This window comes from Rhincodon typus, chromosome 26, assembly GCF_021869965.1.
Source record: "Rhincodon typus isolate 14 chromosome 26, sRhiTyp1.1, whole genome shotgun sequence".
Classification (NCBI taxonomy): Eukaryota; Metazoa; Chordata; class Chondrichthyes; order Orectolobiformes; family Rhincodontidae; genus Rhincodon; species Rhincodon typus.
The window spans coordinates 19933377-19952259 of NC_063357.1; the positions used below are offsets into that span (position 1 = coordinate 19933377).

General features: G+C 41.3%; 1 protein-coding gene across 3 annotated transcripts in view; it reads right to left on the reverse strand.

The window, feature by feature from the left end:
- Positions 1 to 16242, reverse strand: part of zgc:174895 (uncharacterized protein LOC100126024 homolog) — a 19938-nt gene extending 3696 nt beyond the window's left edge. The window contains exons 1-5 of one of the 3 annotated variants that reach the window (XM_048612415.1): positions 16058 to 16242; positions 14402 to 14521; positions 12976 to 13099; positions 9145 to 9238; positions 2724 to 2870 (exon numbers count right to left, since the gene is read on the reverse strand). In XM_048612415.1, coding sequence (XP_048468372.1) covers positions 2724 to 2870; positions 9145 to 9238; positions 12976 to 13098 — 364 coding nt within the window. In that variant the 5' untranslated portion in view covers position 13099; positions 14402 to 14521; positions 16058 to 16242. Of the gene's footprint in view, positions 1 to 2723; positions 2871 to 9144; positions 9239 to 12975; positions 13100 to 14396; positions 14522 to 16057 lie in introns of all 3 variants that reach the window. The other 2 variants (XM_048612414.1, XM_048612416.1) reach the window with 2 other exon arrangements.
- Positions 16243 to 18883: the final 2641 nt, after the last annotated feature.

An 18883-nucleotide genomic window follows, 5' to 3' on the forward strand; every position in this document is an offset into this window, starting at 1 on the left:
AGACCCTTCATCAGAAAAGGGGGGAGGGGAAGGGGGTTTTGAAATAAATAGGGAGAGAGTGGGAGGCGGATAGAAGAGGGATAGAGGAGAGGATAGGTGGAGAGGAAACAAACAGGTCGAAGAGGCGGGGATGGGGCCAGGAAAGGTGAGTGTAGGTAGGGAGTTAGGAAGGGGATAGGTCAGTCCAGGGAGGACGGACAGGTCAAGGGGGCGGGATGAGGTTGGTCGGTAGGAGATGGAGGTGCGGCTTGGGGTGGGAGGAGGGGATAGGTGGGAGGAAGAACAGGTTAGGGAGGCAGGGACGAGTTGGACTGGTTTTGGGATGCGGTGGGGGGAGGGGAGATTTTGAAACTTGTGAAATCCACATTGATACCATTGGGCTGCAGGGTTCCCAAGCGGAATATGAGTTGCTGTTCCTGCAACCTTCGGGTGGCATCGTTGTGGCACTGCAGGAGGCCCAGGATGGACATGTCGTCTGAGGAATGGGAGGGGGAGTTGAAATGGTTCGCGACTGGGAGGTGCAGTTGTTTGTTGCGAACCGAGCGTAGGTGTTCTGCAAAGCGGTCCCCGAGTCTCCGCTTGGTTTCCCCGATGTAGAGGAAGCCACACCAGGTACAGCGGATGCAGTATACCACATTGGCAGATGTGCAGGTGAGCATCTGCTTGATGTGGAAAGTCTTCTTGGGGCCTGGGATGGGGGTGAGGGAGGAGGTATGGGGGCAGGTGTAGCACTTCCTGCGGTTGCAGGGAAAAGTGCCGGGTGTGGAGGAGCTGGAGGGGAGTGTGGAGCGGACAAGGGAGTCACGGAGAGAGTTGTCCCTCCGGAAAGCAGATAAGGGTGGGGAGGGAAAGATGTCTTTGGTGGTGGGGTCGGATTGCAGATGGCGGAAGTGTCGGAGGATGATGCGTTGGATCCGGAGGTTGGTGGGGTGGTACGTGAGGACGAGGGGGATTCTTTTTTGGTTTTTATTGCGTGGACGGGGTGTGAGGGATGAGGTGCGGGAGATGTGGGAGACACGGTTGAGGGCGTTCTCGACCACCGAGGAGGGGAAGTTACGGTCCTTGAAAAACGAGGACAACTGAGATGTACGGGAGTGGAATGCCCCATCCTGGGAGCAGATGCGGCGGAGGCGAAGGAATTGGGAATAGGGGATAGCATTTTTGCAGGAAGGTGGGTGGGAGGAGGAGTATTCTAGGTAGCTGTGGGAGTCGGTGGGCTTGAAATGAATATCGGTTTCTAGGTGGTTGCCCGATATGGAGACAGAGAGGTCCAGGAAGGGGAGAGAGGTGTTAGAGATGGTCCAGGTAAACTTAAGGTTGGGGTGGAAGGTGTTAGTGAAGTGTATGAACTGTTCGAGCTCCTCGTGGGAGCACGAGGCGGCGCCGATACAGTCATCAATGTAACGGAGGAAGAGGTGGGGTTTAGGGCCGGTGTAGGTACGGAAGAGGGATTGTTCCACGTAACCTACAAAGAGGCAGGCGTAGCTTGGGCCCATGCGGGTACCCATGGCTACCCCCTTTGTCTGTAGGAAGTGGGAGGAATTGAAAGAGAAGTTGTTGAGTGTGAGGACGAGTTCGGCTAAGCGGATGAGGGTATCAGTGGAGGGGGACTGGTCGGGCCTGCGGGACAGGAAGAAGCGGAGGGCCTTAAGGCCATCTGCATGGGGAATGCAGGTGTAGAGGGACTGGACATCCATGGTAAAGATGAGGTGTTGGGGACCGGGGAATTGGAAGCTCTGGAGGAGGTGGAGGGCGTGGGTGGTGTCACGGACATAGGTAGGGAGTTCCTGGACCAAGGGGGAGAAAATGGAGTCTAGATAGTTGGAGATCAGTTCGGTGGGGCAGGAGCAGGTGGAGACAATGGGTCGACCAGGGCATTCAGTTCCTACTATCTCAGAGTCTGATCTTCTCCAGTCCTTATCATGGACTAACTCATCTCTTTTAATTTGACAAAACTGTTGCTTTTCTCTGCATCCTCTTCAGTTCAAGGACATCCTGTTGTACATTTTATATTGAGGCAGCTCATTCTTAAGTGTTTCAGTTTCAAGTACAAATCAGATGACTGAATTTACTGGTTTCTGATATGTACTTCAGATTTTCCTTAAATTAACTGTAGTTGGTTTACCAACAGCTGGTCAAAATCCAGTTTTAAACAGTAACTAATGAAGTTTGTTTTTGGCCACAGCTGTGAATTAATATGAGTTAAAGTATGATGTACAATTTGGTGATAGTTGGACATTGCTTCTGCCTGATTCCAGTTGATCCAAGATATAACCGAGAGAGATTTAAATTACATTACCTATTTCCTGTATTACATCTTGATTATATCTTTACAATGGGAGAAGTTTGAACATCTCTGCAGTGGTTAGTGTGCTGGAATAATAGGGTATTGAATGACCTAATAACCCAGTAAAAATAAGGATCCCGCGATGACAAATGTGGGAATTTAAATTAAGTTTAAACATCTGGAGATAAAAAAATGGTTTGATGAAGTTTATCAATTCTTAATTTAAAAACTCAACTGGTTTGTCAATGCCCTTTAGAGAAGAAAATCTGATGTTATTAGTGGAACTGACTCCTATGTCAATCAACTACCACATGGTGTGCTCTGAAATGACATACAAGCCATTTAGTTCAAAACAACTAGAGATGAGCAGTAAATTCCAGTCTCATCAGCAACACCCAAGAATGAAAATTAGAATGATATATCTTCAAATACCAACCTTTCTTAACCACATCAGTCCGCATTTCCAACAATTTCTTTTGACCTGTGTAGTCACAGTAATTTTTGCTGTTGGTTTCTACACAACTGTGACCTTCTTTCCGAATGGTTAAAAACCCTTTTCCAAGATGGTAGGCTATAGCTGCTCCTAAAATCACAAAATAACAGGTTTGAATCTCAGTGGTGTGTTCAGTAAAATCTTAACTTAATTATTCTGTCCTCAATCTTCCTCTGTTGAAGGGATGAACTTTCAGGTAGTCACATTCCTAACAGATGGCTATTTTCCGTGCGATGATGAGAATAATTTCTTGCAACAAGTCAGTAATTACCCTCACTCCTGTCAGTCTCTAGCATAGCCCCTATTTTTGATTCCTCAAGTCACAGAACAACTAAGATCAGATCAGCTATTCATGAGGTGATTGGCATGGGGAGATACTGAAGAGGAAAATAACCTAAGGAAAGGATAAATGCCTGGCCATTTCGCATTGTCAACATAACTCCATTGGTCAATATAGAATAGCTGTAAATTTAAGTAACGGGCCCCCCTGTGATCAAACAGTACTTTTACAAATAAGCTAGTGCAGTAAATCATATTGCAATTACAATCATTGTCGTAATTTAGGAACTGCAGATTGTATTCTACATGGTCCTGCAGATTTAACTTTGGTTGTTCCACAGTTTCCCAAAATATCTATTTTATTTGAATTGGTGTTCTCCTCCAAATTCAAATGTAGCTCCAAGAGTCCAGAATTTATTGGAAGATTACTAGCAATCAGCCTGAAATGAGCAGTATGTTCTTTCATGATTCGCTTATTGGGGGTTAAGCCCTCTTCAGATACCCAGAGACAAGTAGACCTGACAATGATGGATTGTCTTTGTTTCTAATGTAGGAGGCCTATTATTTCAAGGGGTGGAAAAGGGGATAAAGGTCACATTTCATGCTTGCCCACTTCATAGGGTAGCTGATCATATAATTTATCAGTTACCTCCATTTCTATCTAATATAATTAATCTAGGTTTGTGAAATGTAACTTGCGCAGATTAAATTTAGTAGCAGGAAGTCTGAACATTGTGGATTTATTTGGATAGCCAGGGAAAGATCTCTCCTGTTTGGAAAGATAACTTTCCCTTTTGGAAAGTTCTCAGATGGTGTGGTAATGGATGCGCTAATGATTGATGCAGTACCATTGATAATGGGTAAACATTTACTCTTTCTATTTAGATTATTTTGTCTTTTAGCATTTCACTGTGCCAATCATTGTGAATATGATCTCAGGACATCTTTGGGGGAGGTCATGGATCTTTCGGAGCAATAAAATGCCTTTCAGGTGACGTGCGCAAAAAGTGCATTAACTAATTAGAGCTGTGAAGTTTTTTGGAACTGCTGAAAACAACTGTCAAAAGTATAAATACAAACAATACAAAGGATATTGTCAAGCTGTTGAGGCATTCAAAACTCCTGGCTTTTACAGTGTGGAATCAAAACTGCCTGGAATGATATAAAACCATGTTTATTATTTCATCACATCATAAGCTTCAAGGCTACTATTACTAGATTAGTGCTGCATGAGTGATTTCATAACCTTCCATGATCACAGTAAGGTGCTTGCCATTTCATTGTTTGATTGATAAATCTAAGTTACTAAAGTGTCAATGGGGACAATGAATTCTAGTGTTTGCTTTTATAAGGGATTATGTACTTGAATTAATGGGTTTGTTGTTACCAGTGATTATGTAGTTAAAATGTAATGAATCAGTTTTTATATATGAGTTGTTTTAAAAAACATTGCAATAGAAACATTGAACTTTACTTTACCTCAGTGTAGATCTCAAGGTCTGCCAAAGTATACACTGGATCAGTTGGCAAGGTAAGATGTAAGAGCAAAGGATATTGAATGGGAGCAAGGATTGGCAAGAGTTGGCACTACATTGGCATAGGGGCTATAACAAGCCCTGGAGAGTGGGTGGAGGGACACAGTTTGACCTGATACACAGAGTCAGACTCATACAGCATGGAAAGGAGTGTATAAGGGGTTATGGGATATTGGCAAAGTGGCATTTGCAGGCATATGGTCTAAAAATGCTGTGGGGTGAGTAGAGGGGCATAGGTTGGCATAGGGGCTGCAGTGGGCCATCATGGGTGGGCAGAGGGACATTGTTTGGTATGGTGTGTTTGTAAGATTATGGGCAGGAAAGGAGTATGAGGTGGCATAAGTTGGCAAGGATGGGGCACAGCAACTGTGGTGGGGAGGGAGCATGAGAAAGGGTTGTGGACTGGGAAGTTGTTTTATACATTATTATTTATTTTTGATAACTTCAACATGGTGCCAGAGCACCAAGGCAAACCTTCCATCCAGCCTGTCTCCTACCTGGATCGACTCCTAGAAAAATTAACTACCACAGCTTTCACCTTCCAGGGCACTTTCTCCCAGGTCGGGTTTGCGGAATTGGGAGATGTACTGACTCTGCAGGTCCAGGCTGTGGTTTTCATTTTGCACCAAAGAATAAAACTGTTGATACTGAATGGTTGATCTCACAAAACTGTACTTCAGGTTAGAGCACTGACTGACAAGAGCATAAGCCCAATAATTTTAAAGGTCCATCTTACATCCTTTTTCTCATGTTGCAAACTTTTATATTGGGATTAAAGTCTTAGCAACTCTCCCTTTTTAGGACAAGGTATAGTATAAATAGTGAGATAAGTTTCTGCAGATCAGGAACAAAGATTCATTAAGATAGATGCTTTCCCCAGATCGGACTTCAGATCTTATCCCCGAAGAAGTTTGACAACTGTATGTTTGAAATGTCTCCTTGCAAATAAATGACTTACAATAATTTGAAATTAATTATTTGTGAAAATTGTGTTATTTGATGGAAAGAGGAAAAGCTGATATTCTTTAGAAATTCTATGAGCCTGTGATGGTGGTGAGATTACTGGACCCCAATACTTTAAGCACACACTGCTTGTGATAAACAGATCATTGGATTGAATGGAACGCCATTCACAGGCAACACTCCTATGGTAGAACTGTATCTGTTCACAGCAGACAACGTTTAGCATTTAATTGAAACCTGACTCCAACATGCTTAAATAGATTTTGTGATAATGTATTCAATTTGGAAGAAACGGCAAGTTTGAAAAACTAAGCTTGTGCTAAAAGACTAAATCCTCAAAGAATTTTAATATGTTTCCATCAACCAAATGCAGCAACTTTGTTATAACAGCATGATGCAAATCTTTTCAAACCAACTTCTTTCAAAGAAGGAAAAACAATCAGGATTAAGCTACAGGAATGAGGACAAACCTTATTCAATGAAATATTTAACATATCCTTTCAGAAATGTTCCATGTAAGAAGGAATGGCATTTAGTTTAACCTCATGATGGGTTATGGAAACATGGAGGATTAAGGGTTCACTGAAGTCAATGGATGTTGCATCTGCTTGTAACTACTGATCAGCAGTTAATGAATTGGACATAATAATAGATGTAGAAATCTTACAATCTTTGGACAATTGAGGATGAAATCTTAAGCCAACAATGTGCCCAACGGTGTTCAGCACGTCACCAGGTAGAAAGCAGGCTCCAAGCAAACCTAACCTGAGGCTTTGCATTAGGCGTATTAGCTTAGAGCAGGCTCCAATCGTATAAGCCTTTCTACCTCTCTATCTTTCTGTCTTCCTTTAAGATCCTCATTAAAGTGTACCTCTTCAACTAAGTTGTGGATCACCTATCCTAATATCTCTTTGGGGTGGATTATTTTTGGGGTGGGTGGGAGTGGGTGGTGGTCAGGGGACTAATTGCTTGATCCTATATTAGATTGTAAAAAGGCCACCCATAGTGTGGCCTTAACAGGTACAGAGTGGGACTTAAATCTCTTAGTGGAAAGAAACACTACCTTCAAGAGCCACCAGCCAATCTGACTTGCCAGCAGTTCTTGCAGTCCGAGCACCAGAGCTCTGTAATCTTCAAGCATCTCCACAAGGATTGATGGCAACTGGATACAGCTACATTCTGGTCTTTTCAGACAGGGAGAAATCAGGCAGCCTACGGTAACAGGGACGGGGAGGTACAGGGTGTGGCAGAGGGTTGGGAGGAGGGTCTTGGAGGCCTGTGGATGGAGTAGTCACAAAGAAAGGGGAGTATTATCTTAGGGAAGGTATTCCATAATGTGCAGAGGGCCTTCCCTGTAAGGATGTACCCCTCTTCTTTCCTGCCTAAGAACAATGGACTTTCTCTTCTCATCTGCCTTCCACTTCTGAGCACATTATAGGTGTGGAGGTGGATTGAAACCTTTAACTGCTGCTTAATTAGATAGTTAAGGACTTCAATAGGCCCAAGGTTGTGGAGGCTAATCCCCACCAGCAAAAACACATTGATGGAGAGGCTGTAAAACCCAACCCCTCGTATGGATATGTGTTAAAATTTGTCTCATAGCACTACTGTGAAGTACCTCAGGTCATTTTCCTTTGATAAAGTTACTGGATTACTGCAAGTTGTTGTTGTTTACTGAAAGCCAACAAACTATTGCACTGTGGAGATTATGGCAACTTAATAGTTGTGCTGCAGGAGTAGCCTGATATTCAAATGGCACATTGTGACATTCACTTCAAGAGATCTACAGGTTTAAGGCTAACACCAGGAGAAATTATCATTTAAGGTAATGAAATTAAAGAGGAAAATGCTGGAAACACTCAAGTGGAGACGGATACAGTAAACATTTCAGGTCGACTACCTTTAGTTAGAACTGCGTGATAATGAACATTGAGTCTGCTTTGCCATCCAATGAAATTATGGCTGATTTGATAACCTCCAACTCCACTTTCCTGACCTTTATCCATAGTCTTGATTCACTTACTGATTAAATATCTGTATATTTCAGTCTTGAATATACATAATAACCGAACTTCCACAGCTTTTGGTGGTAAAGTATTTCATAGATTCACTACCCTCCGAGAGAAGAAATTCCTCCTCAACTTTCTCTTAAATGTCTGACCCCTTATACTGAGATTATGCCCTCTGATCCGAGAATTTCACAGAAGGGAAATCAACCTTTCCATATCTACCATGTCAAGTTCCTTAAGAATCTTGCATGGTTCAATAAAAACATAAGAAAGAGGAGCAGGAGTTGGCCATTCAGCCCATTGGCCCACTTCACCACCCAATATAATCATGGCTGATCTCATCTCAGCCTCAACTCCACTTTCCTGCCCACTCCCATAGCCCTTTGACCCATTGCCAATCAAAAATCTATCTCCACTCTTAATTTATATGGTATCCACTGCACTCTGCAGTCATGAATTGCACCTCTGTTTTCACCTTTGTTTTAAATCTACCATCCCTCAGTAAAATATCTATGGATTCTTGTTCTAGATCACCCCACAAATGATTCAAGATGGCGCCAACACCTGGTGACTCCTTGCAAGCTCCCTACAGCAGATCTAACTCTAACATTTCTTATAACCATTCTACACTCTTAAACTAAATCTGTAAAAATTCCTGTGTGCCTTACTCTGTCCAAGTTTTCTTTTCACCCTGTGATCTGTATGTCCTTGCTTACTATGATTTTTCTGACTGGTTGCAAACAAAGCTTTGCACTGTACTTATGTACATATGACAATAGATCAAATCAATCAATCAATCAGGGGAAACATATATGTTTCTCTATGTCTACTCTGTCAATCCCCTTTGACATCTTATTTCAATTAGATCTCCTCTCTTTGACCTCACGTCACCTCCCATTCTACTGTATTCCAAGAGTACAGGCCCAAACCACTCAACCGTTCCTCATAAGACAGTCCCTCCTTATCTGGTATCAGCCTAGCAAACCTTTTCTGAACTGTCTCCAATGCCAGGATATCATTCATGAGATAAGGCGCCCAAATCTGTTCACAGAATTTCAGCTGTTGTCTGACTGGCCTTACTGCCTTTGGGACAAATGTACATGAATGAACAGTGTGCAACTTTCACTTGTTCCTCCAAGAAACGTTAAAGAAGTGTAAACTTACTGTCTTTCTAAATGTCTAGTCTACTATCGAATAAAGCTATTCTAGGCTAGTCAGTCTGAACATTCTGTCGCTGGGTGCTAAGGCTGTCTCTCACAATGGGAGATTAGCCTTTAAACTGACAAACACTAGGACTCCCAGTTGGGTTTACTTTTGAAGTCGAGACCAAACACTGAAACCCAGTGTGATGATTTATTACTGAATGAAATAAGTTTTGTTGAACACCATAATATTTCAAGTCAATTACATCCTAGGAATTTCACCTTGTTTCAAAGCTGCAAAAATTGGTATAACTAAGACGAATAGTGTGTCAACCAAAAAACATTATGACAAAATGCTGAATTTAACATTACACCACACTCCAAAAGAAATTCTCTTGGTAATTAAACTGTTAAGATTTCTGCATTGCATAGTTACCTAGAACAAAGCCCATGGCATCAATCCCAGCTATGATGTCTATGGCATCATTCTGGAAAGGCTGGACCAAGTCTTCTACACAGTCTTTGAGGGCCTTAAAAATAAATAAAAGACACATTAAACCACCTTAATGGATGAAACCAACATTACCTCAAAATTGATCTGAATGTGGAAGGTTTTATTAATCTAAGCTTGACTTCTCATATTCTTCATCGTACTAACTCTGCTGTAGATAGAACCACAGGAGCAATAATTCGCCCATTGACACTGTTCTTCTGCTCAATGGGATCGTGGCCAATCCGAATACCAAAAGGAGACCAGAGTCTAACTGGTAATCAAAAGTTTGGAGTTTCCATGAAAGCACTAACTCGCCCATTCTCAATTCAATAGATGAGTTGTAATCTGGAAAATGGCAGCGTTGTTCCTTTTCTTCTGCCAAAGTCTCAGCTGAGGTTTGTGAGAAATTTAATGTTGACTGGAGATCATAATGCAAAGTTTCTGAATGGCATTGTGTCTGGTAATATTAGTAGGTAATTTACCTTAAATAAATCAGTTGCTAAAATAACCTTGTTTGGAATATTTATCCTTTGATGTGTCCTCACTGGGGAGAAAGAAAATCAAAATATGATAATATCTGGCCCTCTATTGCGAGCCTTGAAGTCACTCATTCAGAGTGAATTGATGAAGCTTAGAAGCTAGTTACTCATTTGCCTTCTTGGCAGCAACTATAATTAAGCTGAGGAGCTAAAGAGAAATGAGGAGGAAATGGAAAGATTTCATAACCTGACAGAATACATTTTCAAATGATTCAGAAGCCAGTGTGTAAATTTAAACAGCATGAAGTCACCGTCTCAGAAGGTTCCTCAATGCCAGCTGAGTGCCAATATGTGGGTTAGGGTAATGAGATGATTCTGGGGACATAGCCCACATTAAGGAAGGACTAAGGCTTCCACGTTTTATATGGTTCCCACTCCCCCGGCCCACAAGTACATTTTTTTAGTATTTAAAGTCTATTTTGCAGGGTGTCTTCTGGACTGTCAGAGAGCTCAGTCTAGTTTTGGCAGTAAAGACTCAATGGGCTGAAGAGCCTCTTCTGTACAGTATGATTCTACAATTCTAGATCATAACCACTCACTGTGTGAAGTAAGTTTATTTCTCCTGTCATCATCGCTTCTTTTGCAAAATCCCTGAAATATGTGTCCTCTTGTTCTTGATCTTTCACCAGTGGGGCTTGTGTTTTGCTATCTATTCTGTCCAATCCCCTCATAGTTTTGAATACCTCTATCAAATCTCCTCTCAACCATTTCTTCTCTTAAGACAATAGCCAATCTTCCATGTAATTTATGTTTGTCTTCTCTGGAACTATTCTTGTGAATTTTTTCTACACTGTCTCTAATTCCTTCACATCTTTCCTAAAGTGTGGACCCAGAAAGGGACTTAATATGCCAAACTTAATGAGGTCAAACCAAAGCTGTGTAAGTTTAACATTCTTCCTTGCTTCCATACTCTATGCCTCTATTAATAAAGCCTAGGATGATGCTGTTTGCTTTATTAATCACTCAACCCGTCCAGCCACCTTCAATCATTTATGCATGTATACACCCAGGTCCCTCTGTCCTGCACCACCTCGAGATCTATGCTCCTTATTTGATATTGTTTCTCCATGTTCTTCCTACCAACCTAGATCACTTTACACTTCTCTGCAATTAACTTTCATCTGCCACTTGTTCTCTCATTCTGTTAACTTGTCTACATCCTTTTGACATTCTTATTCTCCACATGGTTCAACATACTTCCAAGTTTTGTATCTCAAATTTTGGAATTATGCCCTACACTCCAGAGTTTAGGTCATTTCTAAATATCTGAAAGATCATGGACCACAACCCCTGGGGAACTCCACTTCAAACCTTCTACCAGTCTGAAGAAACATCCATTTAACATTGCTCCTGATCCAAGGTGGCAGCAGAGTAGAACGCTCCAGCTGGAACTTGTTCGCTCCGTCCGTTTATTCATCGGTTTGTTTTTTCCTCTTTTTTTTATCCTTTTCCCTTGGTGTTTCTTCTCGGCCTCAGCACGGACCAGACGAGGTACCTGTGGTAGTGTCCCAGCCTGGTCTCTCGGCTGCTCGTGGCAGTGTGTTGACCCAGTGTCTTGAATTGGCAAATGATTGGGCCTTGCTGGGACATGTTCCAGCGGCACTAGCAGTAGGTCTGGGAGTTGGCAGATTCAGCAGCAGCGATGGCATCGTAGCCGAATGCGGGAAGAGTGAGCAGTGAGGGAGGTCCCCCAGTATCTGCAGCGGTGGCATCGAGAACAGACAGCTGAGGTCTCCCAGAGCAGGAAATAAGTGAAGAACTCATCAAAGACTGGTGAGCTTTTAATTTAATTCCTTTATTTTCTAGTTTAAATTAAGAAAGACTTTAATGTTAACTATAACCCTACTTCTTTGTGTTTCTACTCATTCTATGAGGGTAATGCTTAACTTTTTAAGTTTGTTTCTTTTATTACTTTGTACCTTAGTTTCTTGTCCATAGGCACTTTTGTACCCGAGGTGATGCCATGTGTGGCAACATTATACACTATTCACTGTACTCCTGTACCTCTGTACTCGAGTACACGTGACGATAAAATCTAAATCTAAAATCTTTGTTCGTCATTGGGCTAATTTTGTGTGTTGCTACAGTCCATGAGATACAACTTTACCCTGAAGTTTGTCATGTGGTGCTTCTGGTAGTCCACATACAGCAGATCAGTAGCATTACCAGTATCAAAGCTCTCTGTTAACTTATCAAAAAAGTCCAACACAAACATAATTAGCACTTAACAAATCTTTGCTGGCACGCTTTAATTAACACGCATTTGCCCTAGTGACTATGGTGTTTTTTTACCTTCCCAAATGACTGTTTCTAAAAGCTTCCCACCCCCAGAGGTGTAATTGACTGGCCTTAGTAGCAGGACTTGTCTTTACACCCATTTTAGAATAACTATGGAACATCTGCAATTCTCCACTGCTCAGGCGCCATATCCAAGTCTACAGAAGACTGGAAAGTTGTGGCTAATTCGTCTGTAATTTGCACTCTCACTTCCCTCAACATCCTTGGATGCCTCACACTTGCTTCTTGTCCCTTATTAACTTGAAGTACAGATAGTCTATTCAATACCCACTCCTTATCAATTTTCTATCTCTTCTCTGAATGCAGCTCATTGTTTAGCTAATGTTTTGCCTGCAATCTCTAATTCCAATTGATCTGAGCCAATTTTCTTCTCATCCACCAAAGCTGGTTATCCACCAGTTAATATTTTCTTATTTGGTCAGTTATTTGTCTTTTGTCCATAACCAATCTGCACTGTAAGATATAACGATCACTGTCTGGTACACGTGTTCCCCTACTGGCATTTGTTCCACTTGGCACACCTTGTTCCCAAAAACCAGGTCCAAGAGTGCCCCCTTTCCCATTGGACAAGAAGCTAGCCTATGGGTGCTTTGGTCTGGTTGAGGAGACATAGCTGCTTCCCCTCCCTACTCAGACTTCTGATCAAAATCTGAGGTGACTCAGGCCAATTCTGGACTAGAATCTTCCTCTGTGCCCATCATGCTGGCTTCAACCTGAATATTTTAAACAAGCAGTAGCATTAGAAATCAAAATAATAGTGTTCTAAAAATAGGTGAGGATGTGTTGTTTTTCTATGTATTTGATTGGTGTTGGTCTTTCTAGGAATGTGTAAAATGTCCACTGAGCTGCAGTTGCATTATTACTGTATGATACAAGCAATGTTACCCAATGTCAGTACCATTACATTTAAATGATTGCATATTATTAAATCTTCTACCTGTTGGTTACAGTAGAGTCTGGATGGATCAAGCCAGGCATACCGTGGGCCCTTTACATTGGGTGCTATGAGAGCTAAATACCAACTTCTTCCACGCTCTGCGGGTATATTCAATGCATCCATGCTAGGGAAAGAAAAGACAATTGATCAAAGATAGAGGTACATAGAAATTGCGACACAGAAACAAATCAATCTATTCAACTTGTACATTCCAGTGTTATGCTCCACTTGAACATCTTCCCACCTTCCTTCATTGTACCTAACAGACATATCCTTTCATTCCTATAAAATAAATGTAGTTTTAGTTTTTGGAAGCTCTTACAGTCTCAACACAAGGAATTTGAGCATTCTCTTCATTCCCTGAAAACAACAGGTTTCCATTCTTATTGCCTGAACTCTGTCATAGTTGTGGTAGGCCCAGGAATACGTGACTCTTCCTCCTTCATGTTGAAAACTGCTGCTCGTGTTTTAACCTTCTTCCCTGTCAAATACTGGAACAAGATAATCAGTTTCCCATGTCTGTTATATGAAAACTATCTCTGTCTTTTATAATATTAATCGCTTGCGAAACCAAAACCAAATATTGAGCGAAAGATTGGTTCTTACTTAGGTGAAGATCAATGGTATCTGATCAGCTCGAGGGCCGTGGCAGTGCCTGTGTCAAAAGTTGTAACCCAATCTAGGGTCAGCTGTAAAAATAGTTTAACTCCACCCAGGAAGCCTTAAATAGGTTTCAAGGCTGTCAAGACTGTCTTGACGAATAGTGTAACTACACCAATTTTAAAAAAGACTAATGTGCTGCTTCTCAACATTTGACTTAAGGGAGATAACTTTTTCAGTTCTTCTATAACTGTTTTGCATTTTTATGATTTCAAATAAATGCAGCTCTCATTAATGTTTCCAGACCCACGAGATTGCAAGGTGAATGACTTGTGTTAGTCAGCATGCTGAGTGTGTGTGTGTGTGTGTGTGTGTGTGTGTGTATGTGTGCGCACGCGCGCTGGCGTGTGTGTGTGGTGTTAGTGGGACTGGTGATCTTTACACTACCACAGCTGCCAGCATGTGGTATTACTCTGATCACCGTTACTGGCATTAAGTGGTGGCTTAATCTCTGGGCACAGAGTCTGAAGTAATTCTCTATCATCAATCCTCCTTTGTCAATACTATTTCCAAGGCTATGTAGTGGTTACTGGGAGGGGATATACCAACATAGAGTATACACTGTTCTAAGTTAACAAAGTTTATTGCAACAACTACATTCTAGTCAGGCATTATACTAGGATCTCAGCGAGCTGATACAGATACATCTACGCCCTCTGAAGACTAAAGTAGAATTTATTGCCTCCACTCACACTGTGTGTCACATCAGTAGAATGAGTACAGCTAATATACATAAACATTAACCCCTTCAGAACCAATACCTTACACTACACAGCGTGCAGAATGTTTCTGTCACTGGTATGGTGAGAATGACAGCGAGTGAGATGACGAAATCAGGCAAGGATGTAAAACTCGGATTCTCAACATTATCCAGCCTAGTTAGTACCTATATAAGAGGAGAGAGAGAATTAGCTTAGAGAAGATGGATAAAAGCTTGTTTGGAAGGAGGAAGAGTTAGCATTGCTGGTAATAGGAGAGGAGCACAGCACAGCACATCACATCTCGCTTGCATAAATACTATGGTGAAAAGCTGAAAATTGCATGAGATAGCTCTCCCTGGGCCATGTTGTGAATGACACTGTGAAAGTCCCTGGACAACACTTTTGAACAGCCAATGGGAAAATTATGGCTGTGCTTGTATCTCCAGTGTTGGAACTTAGAGATTCCTCCTGTTACACCACAGAATCTGAAGGCAGCTCAGTATGTTCATACCTTTCGTGAACTCTCCACTTAGAGTCACAGAGTCATACAACATGGAAACAGACCCTTCGGTCTAACCATTCCACTCGAACATGTTCCCAAACTAAACAAGTTCCATTTTGTTCCATATCCCTTCAAATGTTCCCTATTCATGAACTTATCCAAATGTCTTTTAAATGTTGTAACTGAACCTGCATCCATCACTTTCTTTGGCAGTTCATTCCACACGCGAACCACTCTCTGCGTAAAAAAGTTGTCCCTCATGTCCTTTCTTAATCTTTCTCTTTTCACCTCAAAAATATGTCCCCTAGTTTTGAAGTCCACCACCCCCCACGCCCCGCCCCAGGCTGCCTAGGGAAAAGACCCTTGTCATTCACCTTATCTATATTTTTCTGCCTGTTGTTCATCCTGTATTGGGATGAAAAGAAAGGTTTTTAGAATTTGCCTCCAAAGAGGCAGAAAATTTTCTGACTCAAACGCTGGCTTGAGCTGGATTTTGTTTTTTAGATTATTTGGATGGTTGTTTGCCAGAGAACACAAGACTTACACATCAAGTCAAATGTTCAGACAATAACTTTGCAGTGCGTTCAGACAAAAAGAAAGTGAGCTTACTTTGCAATCAACAAGGATGCTTAAAATGTTTTAATGTGTGTGTATACAGCAATTTACAGAAACTGGATAACAATTTCACTGCAGCATTACCCACAGGAGATCTGGAGCTTGTGTGAACAGGGCAAATAACAACAATTCTTCAAATCATTGTGTGTTGGACTGAATGCGTTGAAAGTATGAAACTGTGCTGTGTAAAATAAAGTTTCAGCTCCAGCAAGGTTGATTGATTGCAGTCAAGACTTATCATACATTTAAACTTACATTGCAATGGACATGAGCTAACTGTTTTCGTGTTCTTATTATTCCTATTGAACTATCAGTTCACATAGGCACTTTAACATAAGTAACAGTCTTGCTCAATTAAAACAGCTTGAAAACACAATGGCCAAATGTCTGGAAAAAGCTAAAGAAACCATTTCTTCTTAGTTTAGAACTGCAGAACTTAATTTAAAAATGCACACAAAAAAAATGCAGCCTTTCCCTTTATAGAAAATTAAACAATGCTGGAAAGCAGACTCTGTTATTCTGTTGACAGTGATCTATTTTATCTGATTCTGTATTGCTATATAATACCAGTCTCAAATGAACAAAGAAATTTTAAAAAGTTTACCTATTTGACTGTCGTTTATTCCTCAATTAGTGTTTCTCCACTTTGAGAAAACTTTCCCAAAGAAGATAAAAGTAGCAATTACTTGAAGCTTCTTTTTTCGGAGATTATCAGTTCTCTTTTTCTGGACCTTGTTCATCTCCCCTTATGTACAATTAACCTATGGAGTAATGCCATGGGATCAAAGTACTCTGATAACCAAACTGCTCAGAGTTAATTTTGAAGATTTCAAACTCTCTAGATCTGTTAATTTTAAACTCAATGTTACTGATCATTAGACATCCATGTGAGGTCTGGGGAAATACCTTGTGAAAAATTTAGAATCGAAATTGCTGTTTGTGCATCTGTAATTCCAATAGATTGGGATTTTAAACAAAGCCTCTCTGAATGTAATACTAATTCAATGCATTTCTTGCAGTTTCTCAGCTATACACTTGAAGATTTCTCTGGCAGAATGACATGACATGGGTGGGCATCGATTTCCTGCCACATTGCAACCACGTAAAGAGTTGTAGAATCCATTTAAAAATGAGCAATCACAAGGGGGATTCATTAAAGGTAAAAGTAAAGTTGCTACCATAGGGCAGCTCTCTCATTCTGGTAATGAGTGGTTGGGGTCTAACCTGAGAGTCTTCAAGCCTCAGGCAAGGGGAGAGGCTGAGAAGGAGAGTCCTTCATGGTAATCCCAGTCTGTGCAGGAGTTGAACCCACTGTGTTGGCAGCACTCTGTATCACAAACCAGCCATCCAGCTAACCGAGCTGAGTCATTTGAAAATAGAAAATAAAAACTAACTAGCTATTGGCGAATTGTACTGATTTATGAATTTTGAAGGCATTGAAATTCCCCACAGTACCAAGGAAGGTAGAAATGCTACTGTGCGAGTTTAGGAGGAAAACGTAGCTCCACGGGGCACTTCATGGAGAGGACAACTGTGTTGTATCTCAGTGAGGAGGTGGCACATAGGGTCCCTCCATGGATCACTACCTTGATATGGCAGAGAAGATTATGAACTCTGATGATCCCTCGAGCAATGCTCTTTGCTCATGGCAAGGCCACCAGTGGTAACAGGACTAGGGACAGTTGCCGGTCCAAATGCAGTCCAAAAAGTCCTCAATAGCTAAACAGGGAAAGGATGATGCTGCATGTCACCAACCATAAAGGCAGAAGAAGGCTGTAGAGGGAAGGTGGTCCTGGTCATTGTGGTTCGCGATGTCGCTAAAACCTGACCACCAACAGGTCAAGATCGTTTCAACAAGCACAACGGTCAAGGTTCCCACATTAAATATAGTCACATTGTAAGCTTCTACCTCCATTTGCCAAATCCTGTGGCAATGGGGAATTAATGATGGGGACAAGGGAGCATTTAATCAAGAGCCTGCACATGGACAACAGATATATGAAGGTTGTGGCATGTCTTTGGGCAGTAGTATCTGTGATTGTGTCATCCTCTTCTGGATACCTCTTCAAATGATGGACCAATCAACAAATGTCTTAATGTACGTAGTCTTGTACAGTGTGAGCTCCGCACTGTGTATCATTAACACTGACAGCAAAAAACTTTGCTCCAGAAATACTGAAAAATTAATTATTAAACCTCCTGAAGAAATCCCGCATGGAACAAATTCAAAGTCCAACCTCTAAAATAAATAATGTTAAAATATATTAACTTTTAAACTAAAAATCTAACTTTGAGGTAGTCTAATTGTAACTTATCTGAACTAATTGCTTGCTCCAGGAGAACTCTTTCTTACATCCAACTTCAACTATGACTATGCAAACTGAAGAAAAAAGTTTTCCGAGCTTTGGGTATTTCCCTGAGGAAAACAAAATCAATCCCTGATCCCTCTCCCTGAAAGCAGGATAATGCTTTTCAATGTTTATTTTGTCTGCTCAACAAGCTCTTCCAATGGAAACAAAATTCCCATTGCCATTCCAGGAACTATCTCTCTCATACGGGTTTCAAAAACAAAGGCATAGCTCAAGAAATGCTGACAAGTTAATTGTTGAACCATCTTGTACACACAGCCTAAACCCAAATGCCACTAATTCAAGATCCAAACTTTAAAATAAATGATGTCAAAACATATAAATTACACACCTTACATCACAATTTTAATGAATGGAACATTGTTGAGATGGCTGAAAAGCATCCCTTTGCCAGGTCCTGTTTTTCCAACTTTCAAATGTCAAATGCTTCAAAGATACTGCAAGCATTTTTGTTTATTGATGGGGAGGAACCTGCTGCCAATTGTGCAGAATGGGAATAACTTGTCTATCAAGCTGCATGATGTCTTAATGCTGAGGCAGTGCAGCATTAGAAAAGGATAGAGAAGGAGGCAAATCCTGAACTCTGAATCTAATTACCTCACAGAGCAAACACATGACATTTCTCGAAGATCTGAAAGTCAAGATTTGGCCTGCTCAGTCACATATGGACCCATGGCAGAAAATTATGACTGTGAGGAGACATTATCCTCAAATCCAGAGTTAACCAGCACCATTGCTGCTGGTCAATACTATGCCAAGAACCCACTTGACCTGGAATCAAATGCATAAAATGATGGAAGATAAAATTGTTAGTAATAAGCTACACATCAGCTCAATGCTCTAGAATTCATGCCACAGAATCCCTACAGTGTGGAAGCAGGTTATTTGGCTCATTGTGTCCACATCAACCCCCTAAAGTACAGTCCACCCAAACCCACCACTTCCCATCCTATAACCCTACATTTGCCATGGATAATCCACCTAGCCTGCACACTACAGGTAATTTTACATGGTCAATCCACTTAGCCTACACTTCTTTGGACTTAGAACACCTGGCAGAA